At 41.3% G+C, this 16,090-nt stretch overlaps 2 protein-coding genes across 2 annotated transcripts; both read left to right on the forward strand.

Annotated features, from left to right (window-relative positions):
• The first annotated feature begins 3,759 nt into the window (after positions 1-3,759).
• Positions 3,760-8,476, forward strand: LOC131805067 (uncharacterized transmembrane protein DDB_G0289901-like). Its single transcript, XM_059128307.1, has 4 exons — positions 3,760-3,929; positions 3,988-6,755; positions 6,815-7,042; positions 7,103-8,476. The coding sequence occupies exons 1-4, from the start codon at positions 3,875-3,877 to the stop codon at positions 8,387-8,389; spliced, it is 4,338 nt and encodes a 1,445-aa protein (XP_058984290.1). The 5' UTR covers positions 3,760-3,874; the 3' UTR covers positions 8,390-8,476.
• LOC131804957 (uncharacterized) lies at positions 8,456-10,376 on the forward strand. The gene is made up of 3 exons (XM_059128195.1): positions 8,456-8,526; positions 8,595-8,959; positions 9,496-10,376. The coding sequence occupies exons 1-3, from the start codon at positions 8,456-8,458 to the stop codon at positions 10,374-10,376; spliced, it is 1,317 nt and encodes a 438-aa protein (XP_058984178.1).
• The last annotated feature ends 5,714 nt before the right edge of the window (positions 10,377-16,090 follow it).

Consider the following 16,090-nt stretch of genomic DNA (forward strand, 5'->3'; position numbering starts at 1 on the left):
ACATTGCCTCTGTGTCTGATACCAGTACCAGCTCCAAAGCAACCACAAATTTTGCTGTTGCTGGTTGAACCATAGCTTCCTTTATGGCCAGCGCCAATGTCAGCTCCAATGTTTCCAAAAGCCCCGCCTTTATTGTAGCATCCCGTATGGGTATTACCTGCGCCAAAATCGGCTCCAATGTTTTCGAAAACACCACTTTAGTGGTAGACTCCAGTGTGAGCACTACTCGTCACGACTAATTTCAGCTACTAGGCCACCGGAAACACCACCCTTATTTGTGGCCACCCCCAATACAGGTACCTATAACTTCCGAAACACCACCTTTGTTGTATGCTCCTGTATGCCAGAACCAAGGGGGCTAGAGACACCAATTGCACTGGCGCTAGTAGATGCTGTATATGTACTGGTGGAACATGATAAGCCAGCTATGTAGCCGTCACCACTACCAGCACCAATGCTGCTAGATGCATCATAATTACCCTTGTGATCATCTCCTCGGGGCAACTCCTTTGCGAATGCCACTTATACCGGTTCCAATGCCTGCAAAATCATACATAGAAGACAAATTCAACATATATGTCAGCCTTATTAGATTCGCCATAACCAACTATGTGGCCTCCATCAATTCCTGTTCCAATGGTATCAGACACGCCACCCCTATATGATCCGCCAATATTACCAGCAAAGCCAGCAGATGCAGACGCAGTAACCTTATGATAACCACCAATGCAAGTAGTATATCATGACTTCCACCAACAACTGTGTTGTGACCGGCACCAATATAAGTGGTCATATTATTATATATCCAATATGGTCAGTCAATCCAAAGAGATTTGTGCTAATATTGGCAGAGTCCTTAGAGTCACTGTGGAAGGAACCAATATTCCACGTAATCCACACAGAATACCACGGATGCTAGTTGAACCATTGGAGCCACTGTAAGGTCCATTCATTTCGACACTATAGAAAACGCAAATGATTCCATATCCACCGCCAATACTTGCTGAACTCTTAGAAACATCATAAGCGCCACACTTTATCAGAATCCATTTAATTCCACCTAATTCACCCAAAGTGCCACGAATGTCAGCTGATCCTTTAGAGTAACCACAAGCTCCACTGGCTTGTCCATTGTGAGAAGAACCAATTCTTCTAGTTGAAGCCTTGGAGACACTCTAAGCTCGACTCGTTTGGTCATTATGTAAAACACCAATATTTCCAGTTATCCGTAGTCGGTAGAACCCTCGAACGAATAAGTATAAACAAAGTAAATTTATTCTTTCTCGATTTGCATTTGAAGTTTATTTGGCAGGGCAGGAGAGTCTCTCACAACTACTAATGCATATATTGTGAGCAAGGGTACCTTAGAGCTACCATAACTTTGTCTTGTAGCTCCAGTGTGAAAGGCTCTAATATTGGCAGATAGTCGACCCAATGAAGCACCAATGCCTGCTGAGCCCTTAGAGCCACCATAAGCTCCACTGACCTGCCCGCTGTGGGAGTCAGCATTATTCCCCCTAATATACCAAGATTTTCACCAATACCTGCCAAAAGCTCCTTTCTTTTAACCTTGAACAGATATGCAAGACCCCAGTAACCATTGCAGAAACCGCCGCCTCCAAGATAGCCCCATAATCCAATGCCGTAAGCTAGAAAATGTAATGTAATTATACCCTACAACACTATGTGTTGGGGGTATTATAAGTTTGATTGGGCCAAAAATTATGTAACACCTCGAAATATTGGTTTCTCACATAGGAAAGTATGTATGGATCTTCCTATCTCGCCGATCTTGAGTCGATCTAGCTATGTGTGTCTTTCTATCCGCCCGTCCATCAGTCCATGTTAATTTGTAGTCACGCTACAGGTCGCAATTATGGGCCGATCCTCACTAAATTTTGCATGAAGGTGGGGTTATGGTCAGGATAGAAGCTTTTGAAAATGGTCGCATAATATTTGAAATGGTCGCATTTATAAAATTTCCTGATTTTGCAGTTGCTCCACAGTTCGCAATTACAGATCAATCGACACGGAAGTTAGCATTGGGCTAGAGCTTAGGCCTGGACAGAAGCCTTCCATTTTGGATGGTCATCGGGTAATATTTAGTGGGTGAAATGGACCACAACATTTGTGTTAACTGAAAGTCTAATTTTCCAATAAACCGCGAATATTTTCAATCCCGATTTGCCTTTTATTGTGCACCAAACGTGTAATATCAGTCCGAATAGTATGGCATTTTGCAAGTACGATCAGATTGGACCTGAAAATAAGTATGCCAAAATTTGATCGAAATCGGTTCAGATATAGCTATAGCTCCCATATATATTGTTCATCCGATTTGTTATTTTCGTCCTCCGCAGCCGTAATATGCACTCTGTAACAACAAAATTTGGGGAAATATATCAAATACAGCTCAGAAATACATTTGCTAAATTTTATCGAGATCGGTTCAGATTTGGTTTTAGCTCCCATATATAACTTCGTCCGATTTACTTTTGATTATGCACCAAACGTCTAATATTTGCTCAAATTGGATGAAATTTGGCAGTTACGACCGAATTGAGTCTAGAAGCTAGTATGTCAAGATCGGTTCAGATATAGCTCCCATATATACTGTTCATCCAATTTGATATATTTGTTACCCACAGCCGTAATATGCACTCCGTAACAACGATATTCAGGGAAATATATCCAATACCGCTCTGAAATATCTTTGCCAAATTTTATCGAGATCGGTTCCGATTTGGATAAAGCTCCCATATATATCTTTATCCGATTTCAAATTAATTGTGCACCAAACGGGCAATACAATTCCGAATTTAAAAGGTACAAATGATTCGGCATATTTAGTTTTTTGAACTCTAAATTATAATTATAAACATAGCGTGTATGATTGAATTCTCCCATAAAAACTTTTAATTGTTATGCGGAGCTCTACTAAATTAGCAAAGTGGTTTACTGGTTTCAATTTGACTTAATATTGAAGTGTATATTTTGTAATACTTTTTCATCCTTGCAATACAGGTTGGGGATAGTTTATACAGATTTCAATTACCATCCGATCCTCACGGAAATTTTCACAAGGGTAGGGTTAGGCTCAGAAGGGCTAGGCCTATTGTTATCAAAGATGTCCGCAATATATTTAGGGGTTAAAATGGACCAAAAACAAAAAAAAAATTCAAAAGCGAAATCTTCCAAAATGGATTTGGACATAAAGGGCCTTCTAACATATTGTAGTGTTATAGGGTATCAAATGGTCGGACCCGCACGAGTATAGCCTTTGCTTACTTGTTTATTATTATTTTCACACCCACCCAGAATAGTTCGTGAGTTCTGAAATTAACAAAATATAAACAATATTTTCAAAAAAAAAAAAAAAAATAAATAAATAAAAAAAATCAATGGCCGTCGGCATATGTTTGTGTCGCGTTAACGCCACCTTTACGTCTAGACAGTTTTTGGATTAGAGTTCTTGTAATTATGAACCCTTCTGTTAATGATAATATGTAGCACGTTTTAGAAAATAGATGGAGAAGCTCCAGGCGCTACGAAATTAGTGGTGGGCCATCATAAAAATCACATTTAAATAATCATGAGAAAATCGATCAAATTATGCTAATCCGTTTCTTAGAATTGTGTGAAGAACCAGCTGAAAAAAAAGAGACAAAAGAAAGGAACCAGTTTTTGGATACGTTTGTTGTGTTCTTGTTTTTGTTTTATGGTCATTTACAACCGTGCGACATAAGATAGCCAAAAATAGAAGGAAAATAAAATTATCAAAAAATTAAAAAAAATATTGATGTTTTTTGCTCAGCAAAGTTCTATAAAAGAAGCCGGCGGTTGGAAATTTTGAAACATAGTTCTATTGACAGTGATGAGAGGCGTAACGGTATTTGGATTATTAGCGATTGGAGTGGCCCTGACCAATGGTGAGTTCGGGGGTTATTTTGGGTTTAGATGGAATTACAATGTTGTGAATTTTTGCAGCTTATGGCATTGGATTAAGTGGCAACCTTGGAGGCCTGGGCGGAGGTTTAAATATTGGCGGTGATAATGGTGGATTCCTGGGATCTGGTATCTCTGCGGGTCTTGGAGGTAAAAAGAAGGGAGGTTATGGCGGTTCGGCCGGTATTGGTGGCAATCTTGGCGAATTTGGCGGAAGTTTTGGAGCTTCTCATGGTCAAGCAAGTGGAGCTTATGGTGGCTCCAAGGGTTCAGCTGGCATTGGTGGCTCTTTGGGTGGATTAAGTGGCAATATTGGAGCTTCTCACAGTGGAGCCACAAGCCAAAGTTATGGTGGCTCCAAGGGATCAGCGGGCATTGGTGGTTCTTTGGGTGGATTAAGTGGCACTATTGGAGCCTCTCACAGTGGAGCCACAAGCCAAAGTTATGGTGGCTCCAAGGGATCAGCTGGCATTGGTGCTAATCTAGGTGGATTAAGTGGAAGTATAGGTTCCTCCCACAGTGACTCTAAAGGATCTGCCAACATTGGTGCTAATCTTGGCGGATTAAGTGGAAGTATTGGTACCTCCCACAGTGACTCTAAAGGATCTGCCAACATTGGGGCTACACTTGGCGGATTAAGTGGAAGTATAGGTTCCTCCCACAGTGACTCTAAAGGATCTGCCAACATTGGTGCTACTCTTGGCGGATTAAGTGAAAGTATTGGTTCGTCTCACAATGGACAAGCCAGTGGAGCTTATAGCGGCTCAAAGGGCTCAGCCGGAATTGGTGGTTCTTTGGGTGGATTAAGTGGAAATATTGGAGCCTCTCACAGCGGCGCAACGAGTCAAAGTTATGGTGGCTCAAAGGGTTCAGCTGGCATTGGTGCCAATCTTGGTGGATTAAGTGGAAGTATTGGTACCTCCCACAGTGACTCTAAAGGATCTGCCAGTATTGGTGGTAATCTTGGTGGATTAAGTGGAAGTATTGGTTCGTCTCACAATGGACAAGCCAGTGGAGCTTATAGCGGCTCAAAGGGTTCAGCTGGCATTGGTGGTTCCTTGGGTGGATTAAGTGGTAATATTGGAGCCTCTCACAGCGGAGCCACAATCCAAGATGGTGGCCACAAAGCTGGTTATGGTGGATCTGGCGCCATTGGAGCTTCTTCGTCTGCCACGGCTGATGCTTCTGCTTCTGGAAACATTGGAGCAGGTATAAGTGACATCCATAAAGGAGTTCCCTCGGGTATTAGTGGTGCATCTGGCATTAGTGGATCTGGTGTTGGTGGCGAAAATGTAGTTGGTTTATCTAGTTCTACCAGCTCGTCTACTGCTTCTGCTAGCGCCAGTGCAACTGGTGTCTCTAGCACCCTTGGTTCTGGGCATTCAGAAACATACAACAAAGGTGGTGCTTCCGGAGGTATAGGAGCAGGTATTGGTGTTGGTCACAAAGGTGGTTATGGTTCCGCCAACAAGGGTGGTGTTTCCGGAAGCTTTGGAGCTGGAATTAATGGTGGTCTTAAAGATGCTGAATTGGGTGCCATTGGAAGCAGTTCTACTTCTACCTCAAGTTCCTCTGTAACCACAAGTACTTCAGGTGTCTCTTCATCTGCTAACAAAGGAGGCTACTCTGGTGGAATTGGTGCAGCCCATACCGGAGCCTACAACAAGGGTAGTGCATCTGGAAGCGTTGGCATAAGTGGTAACAGAGGTAGCTATGGTTCAGCTAATAAGGGTGGTGTTTCAGGGAGCATTGGAGCAGGAATTGGTGGCGGACATAAAGGTGGTTTAGCTGGCAACATTGGTGGCAGTTCTACCTCAACTTCCTCTGCTAGCGCTACTGTGTCTGGTAGTTTGAACACGGGAGCCTACAACAAAGTTGGTGCTTCCGGAAACATAGGAGCCGGTATTGGTGCTGGTAATAAAGGAAGCTATGGCTCGGCTAACAAGGGTGGTGTTTCTGGCAATTTTGGAGCTGACATTGGTGGCAGTTCCACCTCAACTTCTTCCGCCAGCACTACTGTGTCAGACAGCTCTCAGACAGGAGCCTACAACAAAGGTGGTGCTTCTGGAAGCATCGGTGGCAGTATTGGTGGGGGCCATAAAGAAAGCTATGGTTCAGCCAACAAGGGCGGTGTTTCTGGCAATTTTGGTGCTGGCATTGGTAGCGGACATAAAGGTGGTGTGGCTGGTAGCATTGGAGGCAGTTCCACCTCAACTTCTTCCGCCAGCGCTACTGTGTCTGGTAGTTCTCACACAGGAGCCTACAACAAAGGTGGTGTTTCCGGAAACATTGGAGCCGGAATCGGCGGTGGTAATAAAGGTAACTATGGTTCATTCAACAAAGGTGGAACTTCTGGCAGCACTGGAGCAGGAATTGGTGGCGGACATAAAGTTGGTGTAACTGGCAGCATTGGAGGCAGTTCTACCTCAACTTCCTCTGCCAGCACTATTTCGTCTGGTACCACCCATTCAGGAGCCTACAACAAAGGTAGCACTTCCGGCGGCATTGGTGCTGGTATCGGTGGCGGACACAAGGTAACATATGGTGGATCTAATAAGGGTAGTGCTTCCTGGAATTTTGGTGGTGCCAACAAAGGTGGCGCCGCTGGCAATAAAGGAAATTACGGTGGCGCCTCTGGCAGTTTTGGAGCAGGTGGTAATAAAGGTAGCTATGGAAACAAGGCTACAACTACAACAAGTACCACAACTAGCACATCTACAGTTTCTGGATCTGGCAGTGGCTCAGCCCAGGGTTCCGCTGGATTTTCCTCAACATCATCTTCGTCCTCTTCCTCTTCGACCGTTGTTAAGGTGAGTCATCCGTGGATAAAACAAGAAAGTTAAGGCTCATCTATCTTCTTTTAACACAGGTAACCTCCTCCTCCACTGCCCAAAGCAGTGCCACCAGCCATGGATCCACCACAAGTTTTGGTAGTGGATCTCACACTACCGGATCTGCCAGTAGTACTTCATCGGCTAATGGTGTTGCCTCAGGTACTAGCTCGGGTTCAGCTTATGGTAGCACATCGGGCGCAGCTCATGGTTCGGGTGCCACCTATGCCCAGGTTGCTGCCTCCGCTGTGACCGCCTCAAATCAGGTTGGTTTCTTGACTTGACCTAATTTTAGAGAAAGATTGTAATTATATTTTTTTAATCAGGCCAATGCTCATGGTTCATCACTCTCAAAGGGATCTGGATCAGCTGGTGGTGCTGGCTACGCCTCTGGTTCTGCTTCGGCTCATGGTTCAGCAAGTTCCAGCGGCATTGCTCATGCTACCGCATCTGGTACCTCTAATGCAAGTGGAGCTGCCTCTGCTCAGGCATTAGGCTCTGGCTCCACTACTGGATCCTCCTCTGCTCAAGGTTCAGTTACCGCCACTGGCACTTCTACAGTTTCTGGAACTGGATCCTCAACAGCCAGTGGAAATGCTCATGGCTCATTAACAAGTCAAGGTACGGCAACAAGTACTTCCCAAGCAACTGCTACTACAAGTGGTAGCTCGTATGGCACTGCATCCGGATTAGCTTCTGGGGTAGGATCTTCTAGTGGTCATGGTATTGGGTCTGCCTCTGCCCATGGATCAGCATCTGTCAGCGGAACAGCTCACGGATCCGCAACGGGATCAGCATCACTCAAAGGAACTAGCGCCGCAAGTGGATCCGCAACAGCTTCTGGCGTTGGATCTGGAAGTGCAAGTGGAAGTGCTCATGGATCATCAATAGCCAATGGAACTGGATCTGCTTCTACTGCAAGTGGATCCGCAACCGCTGCTGGTGTAGGATCTGGAAGTGGAATTGCTCATGGCTCTGCTACTGGATCGGTTTCCACTCAAGGAACAAGTACTGCAAGTGGCAACGCTTCTGGAACAAGCCATGGTGCAGCTGGATCCTCAGCTGCAGCATCTGCCACAGCTACTGGCGTAGGTTCCGCCGCTGGCCTCAGTAGTGGATCAGCTACATCCGCTGCCGCCAATGCAGTTGCTTCTGCCGTCGCAAATTCCCAGGCTGTTGCTTCGAGTGTTTCATCTGCTTTAGCTTCCGCTGCAAGTCAAGCTACCGTATCTTCCAAAGGACAAAGTTCGGCTGGACTAAATGCAGCTCACAAAGGTGGTTATGGTGGTTCAGTTGGAATTGGTGGCTCCCATGGTGGATTGAGTGCTGGCGTTAGTGGTGGCCACAAAGAGGCGCATGTTGGTGGAATTTCTGGATCGATTGGTGCCAGTGGCAACTCTGGCGCTAAGGGACAATCTCATGGCAGTTTATCTGCTGGTTTGGATGCCACACACAAAGGCGGTTACAGCGGTAGCTCTAGTCATGGTGGCAGTGCTTCGGATCGTATGGCTCCAAGGGAACTCACAATGCAGGAATTGGAGCTAGCATTGGTGGCTCGCATGATGGTGGTTATAGTGGATCCAGTCATGGTGGCAGTGCCTCTCTTGGTCTAGGAGGACTGTCGGGCTCCATTGGTGCCAGTGGCAACTCCGGATCGTATGGCTCCAAGGGAACTCACAATGGAGGTATTGGAGCGAGCATTGATGGAACTCATAGTGGTGGCTACAGTGGATCCAGTCAAGGTGGCAGTGCCTCTCTTGGCCTAGGAGGACTCTCCGGATCTATTGGTGCTAGTGGCAACTCTGGATCCACACATAGTGGATCATATGGTTCCAAAGTAACTCATACTGGTGGTATTGGTGCTAGCATTGGTGGTTCGCATAATGGTGGCTACAGTGGATCCAGCCATGGTGGCAGTGCCTCTCTTGGCCTAGGTGGACTCTCTGGGTCTATTGGTGCCAGTGGCAACTCTGGATCGTATGGTTCCAAGGGAACTCATAATGGAGGTATTGGAGGCAGTATTGGTGGCTCGCACAATGGAGGTTACAGCGGCTCTGTTGGATCATCCCACGGCAGTAGTTATGGAGGTTCTGGCCTCGGACTTAATTTAGGTGGACTGTCTGCCTCAATTGGTGGTGGAAATCATGGATCGTCAGGAAGCTATGGTGGTTCATCGAGCAACGGTGGCCTTGGGCTCTCCGCAAATTTAGGTGGTCTCTCTGGTGGTTTTGGTCTCTTTGGCCGGTAGGTCGGTAGCTGTAAAATTATTACTTAGATTAGTTGTTTCCTCTCATACTGTTAATAGATGTTAAATAAGTGAATAAAATTAATAAATAATTACACATTTTCTTTATATTTTACAATTTCTTAAGAAGTCCTGAAAAGAGCTTGAAAAAGTTCGCTATAAGGCCACTGTTGGTCCCCTGAAAAAATGTAAGAAATCTAAAAAAAAAAAACTCTAATAGGAAAATTTTAAACTTTAACACCAAAAAGTCCTCAACATCTTTCATTTTGAAGATTACAGAGCAGGATTTTGGAAATGGACCCACATAGAATTTATATGTCAAAAACTATTTCAACACCTCCGTATGTGAACCCTATGGACCAACAGTGACCTCAATATCACCTCAATTCCGAAATTCAGCTCTATTCCTTTACCGTATAACAAGTTAGGTAATATTAAGTACATATATCAAAAAAAATCTGCATCCCACCAAAGGTGGTGCTTCCGGAGGTATAGGAGCCGGTATTGGTGGTGGTCACAAAGGTGGTTATGGTTCCGCCAACAAGGGTGGTGTTTCCGGTGGCTTTGGAGCTGGAATTAGTGGTACTCATAAAGATACTGACTTGGCCACCATTGGAAGCAGTTCCACTTCGACCTCAAGTTCCTCTGTAACCACAAGTACTTCAGGTGTCTCTTCTTCTGCAAACAAAGGAGGCTACTCTGGTGGAATTGGTGCAGCCCATACCGGAGCCTACAAGAAGGGTGGTGCATCTGGAAGCGTTGGCATAAGTGGTAACAGAGGTAGCTATGGTTCAGCTAATAAGGGTGGTGTTTCTGGCAGCATTGGAGCAGGAATTGGTGGCGGACATAAAGGTGGTTTAGCTGGCAGCATTGGTGGCAGTTCTACCTCAACTTCCTCTGCTAGCGCTACTGTGTCTGGTAGTTCGCACACGGGAGCCTACAACAAAGGTAGTGCTTCCGGAAACATAGGAGCCGGTATTGGTGCTGGTAATAAAGGAAGCTATGGCTCAGCTAACAAGGCTGGTGTTTCTGGCAATTTTGGAGCTGGCATTGGTGGCAGTTCCACCTCAACTTCTTCCGCCAGCGCTACTGTATCAGGCAGCTCTCAGACAGGAGCCTACAACAAAGGTGGTTCTTCTGGAAGCATCGGAGGCGGTATTGGTGGGGGTCATAAAGAAAGCTATGGTTCAGCCAACAAGGGCGGTGTTTCTGGCAATTTTGGAGCTGGCATTGGTAGCGGACATAAAGGTTGTGTGGCTGATAGCATTGGAGGCAGTTCCACCTCAACTTCTTCCGCCAGCGCTAACCACATAGAATTTATATGTCAAAAACTATTTCAACTCCTCCGTATGTGAACCCTATGGACCAACAGTGACCTCAATATCACCTCAATTCAAAAATTCAGCTTTATTCCTTTACCGAATAACAAGTTAGGTAATATTAAGTACATATATCAAAAAAATATGCATCCCGCCATACCAACAGTATTCAAAAAAAAAAAAATTAGTAAAATTTAGTACTTTTCGAATTCCAGTTAATTATCGAGCAATTATGGTACTCATTTGCCAAACCACCTCCATATCTCAATTTCAGATAACAACAGAGACCTCAATATTGTATTTTTTGATTCCAGCTCTATACCTTCTTTCAATACCAAATTTAGTACTATTTAGTAATTTTAGAACAATTATAGTATACATTTACAAAACCACCTCCATATCTTTACCACATATACCAACAGTGACATCTATATTAAATTTCAGGACTTCCGCTCTTTTTCTTCACCCAATACGAAATTTAGTACTATTTAATACTTTTCTCACAATTATATAGTACACATTTCCAAGACCACCTTCATATCCCAATTCCAGATGGAAACAGAGACTTCAATATCACATTAGTTGATTTCAGCTCAATTCCTTCACCCTATACCGAATTAAGTACCAATTAGTACATTTCGTACAAACATAGGACACATTTCCAAATCTAAATATTAAATTTCGGAATTTTATCTTATCTGTTCAACCAATACCAAACTTAGTACTATTTAGTATTTTTCGTACAATTATAGGACACATTTCCAAAACCATCTCCATATCTGAACCACTGAACCACTTCCAAAAGCATCTCCATATCTCAAACAAAATTTTAATATCAAATTTCAGAATAGTATCTCTGTCCATTCACTCAATACGAAATATAGCACCATTTAGTAATTTTCGTACAATTATAGTACGCAAATGCCTCCAAATGCCTACTCTACACATTAACAGCGATTCTCGTCACCCAAATTGTAACAAATATAGTACTATTTAGTACTTTTCGTACACTTGTGGTACCCATTTTCAAAACTACCTCTTTATCACAAACCTACCACCAACAGGGACCCCATTACAAAATTTCAAAACTCCACCTTGATCTGTTCCCCCTAAACCGAACTGTTTCAAATTTAGTACCATTTAGTATGTACTTTTCGTACAATTATAGCACACATTTTCCAAACCATCTTAATCTCCAACTTTGATTCTCGTACCAAATTTCAAGTTTTAGCTCTATCCGCTCACATAATAAAATACATAATATATACATAATACAAATGACACTATTTTAGAAGTTTAGTACCATTTTAGAACTTTTCGTAACCTTTAAGTTCGAATTTCCAAAAACCATTTGGTACATCTGTACAACACTCCTTCAGTGTCTCTGATGATAAATGTCAAAATTCGCAATCCGTTTGTCCAATACAATGTATTAAATTTGTAGTACATTTTAGTACTTTATCCTTTAGTTTGTTTCGTATCCTTTAAGTACGAATTTTCCAAAAACCCAACTTTATCACACGCCTATGCACCAAGACTGACCCTCGTGTAAAATTTCAAGATTCAGTTATTTCACAATAGTCAGTCAGTTATTTTACTACTTTTTACATACATAGATGTCCACAATGGTACAATTTCTTTAAAAATCCTGATGGTCCTCAGAAAAAAAATTTAAAAAAATCCACAATTATTGCCTTGATAGTCCCCGTTAAAAATATTTACAAAATCTTGAAGAAAAATTCAACATCTTTAAAATTGCTGACTTAGTGATCTTCAGAGTCCTTAAAAATGCTCAATTATTGCCTCGAGGGTTCGCAGGAAAAAATTACAATTCAGAAATCCACGACTATTGCCAGTAAAATTCTTCAATAATCCTCAACCACTGACCTGTTGGTCCTCATGAAACATTCTTTAAAAAACCCCAATTATTGCCTCGAACCAAGAAAAAATCCTTAATTTTTTTGCCTTGAGATCATTTGGAAAATTCTTTAAAAAAGTGCCCGGTTATTGCTTTGGAGGCCCTCAGAAAAAAATCGTCAAAATATTCAAGACCAATGTCTTGATAGTCCTCTTTAACATAGTTAAGGTAATTGTCTTAGTGGTCCTTAGATTTTTTTTTTAAATCACAATTATTGCCCTGATGGACCTCAAGAAAAAACAATTTTTTTTGATTTTATGGTCCTCGGGAAAAATGCTTCCAAAAATTTACAATTATTGCGCTGATGCTCCTTAGACCATATTTTTGAAAAAAAAAATCTACAATTATTGCTATGAATGACCGCCGGAAAAAAAATTCTTTAAAAAATCCCAGATTATTGCCTTGGTGGCCCTTAGTAAAAATTCCAAAAAGTATTCTTGACTAATGTCTTGATAGTACTCTTTAACATATTTATGAAAATGACGGTCATCAGGAAAAGTTTCCTAAATATCCGCATTTATTGTCATGGTGTACCTCAGGAAATTTATGGTCCTCTTAAACTCTTAAAAAAATCATAAGAAGGAAATCCACTACTATTGCCTTGTTAGTCCTCAGAAAAAATTCTTAAAAATTATTGCTTTTAGATCATATGGAGAATCCTTAAAAAATCGGCGATTAATGCATTGGTGGGCCTCAGGAAAAATTCGTAAAAGAAATCCACGACTAATGACCCGATAGTCCTCTTTAATATATTTATGATAATTGTAGGTCCTTAGGAAACATTATTCTAAAAATTTACAATAACTGGCTTGATGCTGCTCACAAAAAAATCTTGAGAAAATCTACAATTATTACCTTGATCGTACTCTTGAAAAATTCTTAAAAAATCCTCCATCATTGATCTGATGATCCACAGGAAAAATCCTTTAAAATTACAAAATAATAAAATAAAAAATACTGGGTGAGATGAAAAAACTGCAACCAACTTCAGATGGCTGTCATTTCTAAGCCACTCGTCCGATAGCTGTTAAAACTAGTCCAGTGACAGCTCATTATTTTGTTCACAAGCGTACAAAAGCATTTTCGTGAGAATTTTCCAGAAAAAACCAGTAAAGAAAGTCCTAAAGTCGGGCGGGGCCGATTTTATGATACCCTACACCACTTTGCTAATTTAGTAGAGCTGCGCATAAGAATTAAAAGTTTTTATGGGAGAATTCAATCATGCACGCTATGATTATAATTTAAAGTTCAAAGGACTAAATATGCCGAAGCATTTGTATCTTTTAAATTCGGACTTGTTTTGCTCATTTGGTGCAAAATTAATTTGAAATCGGATAAAAATATATATGGGAGCTATAACCAAATCGGACCCGATCTCGTTAAAATTTGGCAAAGATATTTCTGAGCTGTATTTGATATATTTCCCTGAATATCGTTGTTACGGAGTTCATATTACGGCTGTGGGTAACAAATATGACAAATCGGATGAATAGTATGTATGGGAGCTATAGCTATATCTGAGCCGATCTTCACCAAATTTGACATACTAGCTTCTAGACTCAATTCGGTCGTAAGTGGCAAATTTCATCCAATTTGGCCAAATATTAGACGTTTGGTGCACAATCAAAGGTAAATCGGACGAAGTTATATATGGGAGCTACATCCAAATCTGAACCGATCTCGATAAAAATTAGCAAATGTATTTCTGAGCTGTATTTGATATATTTCCATAAATATTGTTGTTACAGGCTGCGGAGGACAAAAATAACAAATCGGATGAACAATATATATGGGAGCTATAGCTATATCTGAACCGATTTCGATCAAATTTGGCATACTCATTTTCAGGTCCAATCTGATCGTACGTGCAAAATTCCATACAATTCGGATATATATGGGAGCTATATCTAAATTTTTACCGATTATCTCCAATTTCAATAGGGTTCTTCCTTGGGCCAAACAAATGATTTGTGCAAAATTTCATCTGGATAGGACAATAAATGCGAACTGTACTTTGTTTACAAAAATACTTGGACAGACGGACAGACGGACGGACGGACGGACGGACGGACGGACATGCATAAATCGACTCAGAATGTGATTCTATGCAGATCATCAAAAGGAACTATGGGTCTATCTCGTTTCCTTTTGCCTGTTACAAACAAATGCAAAAAGACATAATACCTTGTGGTGTAGGGTATAAACATAGAATTATTGCCTTGATGGACCTCAGAAAAATTCTCGAAAGAATCTATAAATATTACCTTCATCGTCCTCTTAATAATTTTAAAAAAATCCTCGACCTCGAAAAACCAAAGGAATTTCTATAATATTCCTTAGGGAAAGTACGTTAAATCATCCACAACTATTGCCTTGGGGGACCTGTTTGTAAAAAATCAACAATTATTGCTTTCGTGGACCTCTTCAAAAATCCTAAATTATTGTTCAGATGGCCTTCAGGAATAATTTCTCAATAAATCCACAGTTATTGCCTTGATCGAAAAAAATCATTTTTTTTAATTTATTAAACATGTTGACAATAGTTGCTTTTTAGCCTACCTATGTTTGTATAACTCCACTACACCAAGCATAACAATCGAATCACTGGATTGAGCAATCCCAATACCGTATTTAATAGTGATCCGACAAGGGTTAAAACACCGCTCACCTGAAGATCATTCGGTGGACCACCATTACATATTTCCATTCTGTTATAAGATGCGGCTAGTCGGCGCATACGATCCGTTGTGCAAACAACTTCGGAACAAGTCTGTGGCGCCACTCGATCTCGGCAATTTGTTGGAACCGCATTGTAACAACTTCTATGCAGCTCTTCAAGTTGTAGGCTGGCGGCATTGATTTGTAATAAACTTATCGGTAGAATACCCAGTAAACCGCGACGATTGTAACAAAGTAAAAGTTCCGTTAAACGATTTACATTCGTTTCAAGTTGACCGCCTGGACAGTTGTTGCAAACCGTTGTAGTGCGGGCAGTACTTTGGTGCGAAGAAGGTACAAGGCAGGCCAGAACTGAAAAAAGTTTTGTTTTTTTTTAAATTTTTTAAAAGTATATTTTTTATGGTTTTTAATAATTTTTCTTCTTACCACCAAGTGCAATATAAGTGCTGATTTTTGTCATTTTTAAATTATCCGCAGTTGATTTTTAGTAGCATGTTTTATTTTTTAACATAATTTGTATTTATATACCAATCTGAACAATGCTGTTGATTTAGGACATGTTGCCAATTTTAGTCAATTTTTGTTACTTCCGCCTGAAGTTTACACAAGTGTTTTTTTTTTAATGAATAGAGAAGTTGAAGAGATTTCAACGGAGAAATAAAAACAATTAAACACGGAATTGCAGCTATCCATTTTTCGATACACATCGTTTTCGAAAACAAAGTCGGACTGCAAGGAAATAATTGTGGAACTTAAACGAATATTTCCTTGGCTAATAATCTGTAAAGTACTGAAATAACTGACTGAGAATCAACGCCCAGACGAAGCGGACGAGTCACGAGTTGCACGAGAGTCCATCTTGGTGCGTAGGCGTGTGATAAGGCTGAGTTTATGGAAATTTGTACTAAATGGGTACGAAAAGTACTAAAATGAACAACAAATTGAATATTTTGAACAAACGAAATGAAATTTGGAATGAGAGTCACTGATGGAGTGCAGAATAGATCCATCAAATCGTTGTTGGAAATTCGAACTTTAAGGTTACGAAGAGTTTTAAAATGGTACTAAACATCCAAAAAATTACCTTTGGTTTACGTGGACGGATAGAGCGAAGAATTTGAAATTTGCTATGAGGGTTGAAAAGTAAGTTTGA

This window comes from Musca domestica, unplaced genomic scaffold, assembly GCF_030504385.1.
Source record: "Musca domestica strain aabys unplaced genomic scaffold, Musca_domestica.polishedcontigs.V.1.1 104, whole genome shotgun sequence".
NCBI classification, from domain to species: domain Eukaryota; kingdom Metazoa; phylum Arthropoda; class Insecta; order Diptera; family Muscidae; genus Musca; species Musca domestica.

Bases quoted from the DNA above. Each gene is read 5' to 3' on its own strand.
- LOC131805067 (XM_059128307.1), top strand. From the start codon at position 3,875: ATGAGAGGCGTAACGGTATTTGGATTATTAGCGATTGGAGTGGCCCTG. The intron at 3,930-3,987 runs GTGAGTTCGGGG...GAATTTTTGCAG, and splicing joins TGGAGTGGCCCTGACCAATG to CTTATGGCATTGGATTAAGT. The intron at 7,043-7,102 runs GTTGGTTTCTTG...TTTTTTAATCAG, and splicing joins CTGTGACCGCCTCAAATCAG to GCCAATGCTCATGGTTCATC.
- LOC131804957 (XM_059128195.1), top strand. From the start codon at position 8,456: ATGGAGGTATTGGAGCGAGCATTGATGGAACTCATAGTGGTGGCTACA. The intron at 8,527-8,594 runs GCCTCTCTTGGC...ATCCACACATAG, and splicing joins GATCCAGTCAAGGTGGCAGT to TGGATCATATGGTTCCAAAG. The intron at 8,960-9,495 runs GTGGCCTTGGGC...ATCCCACCAAAG, and splicing joins TGGTGGTTCATCGAGCAACG to GTGGTGCTTCCGGAGGTATA.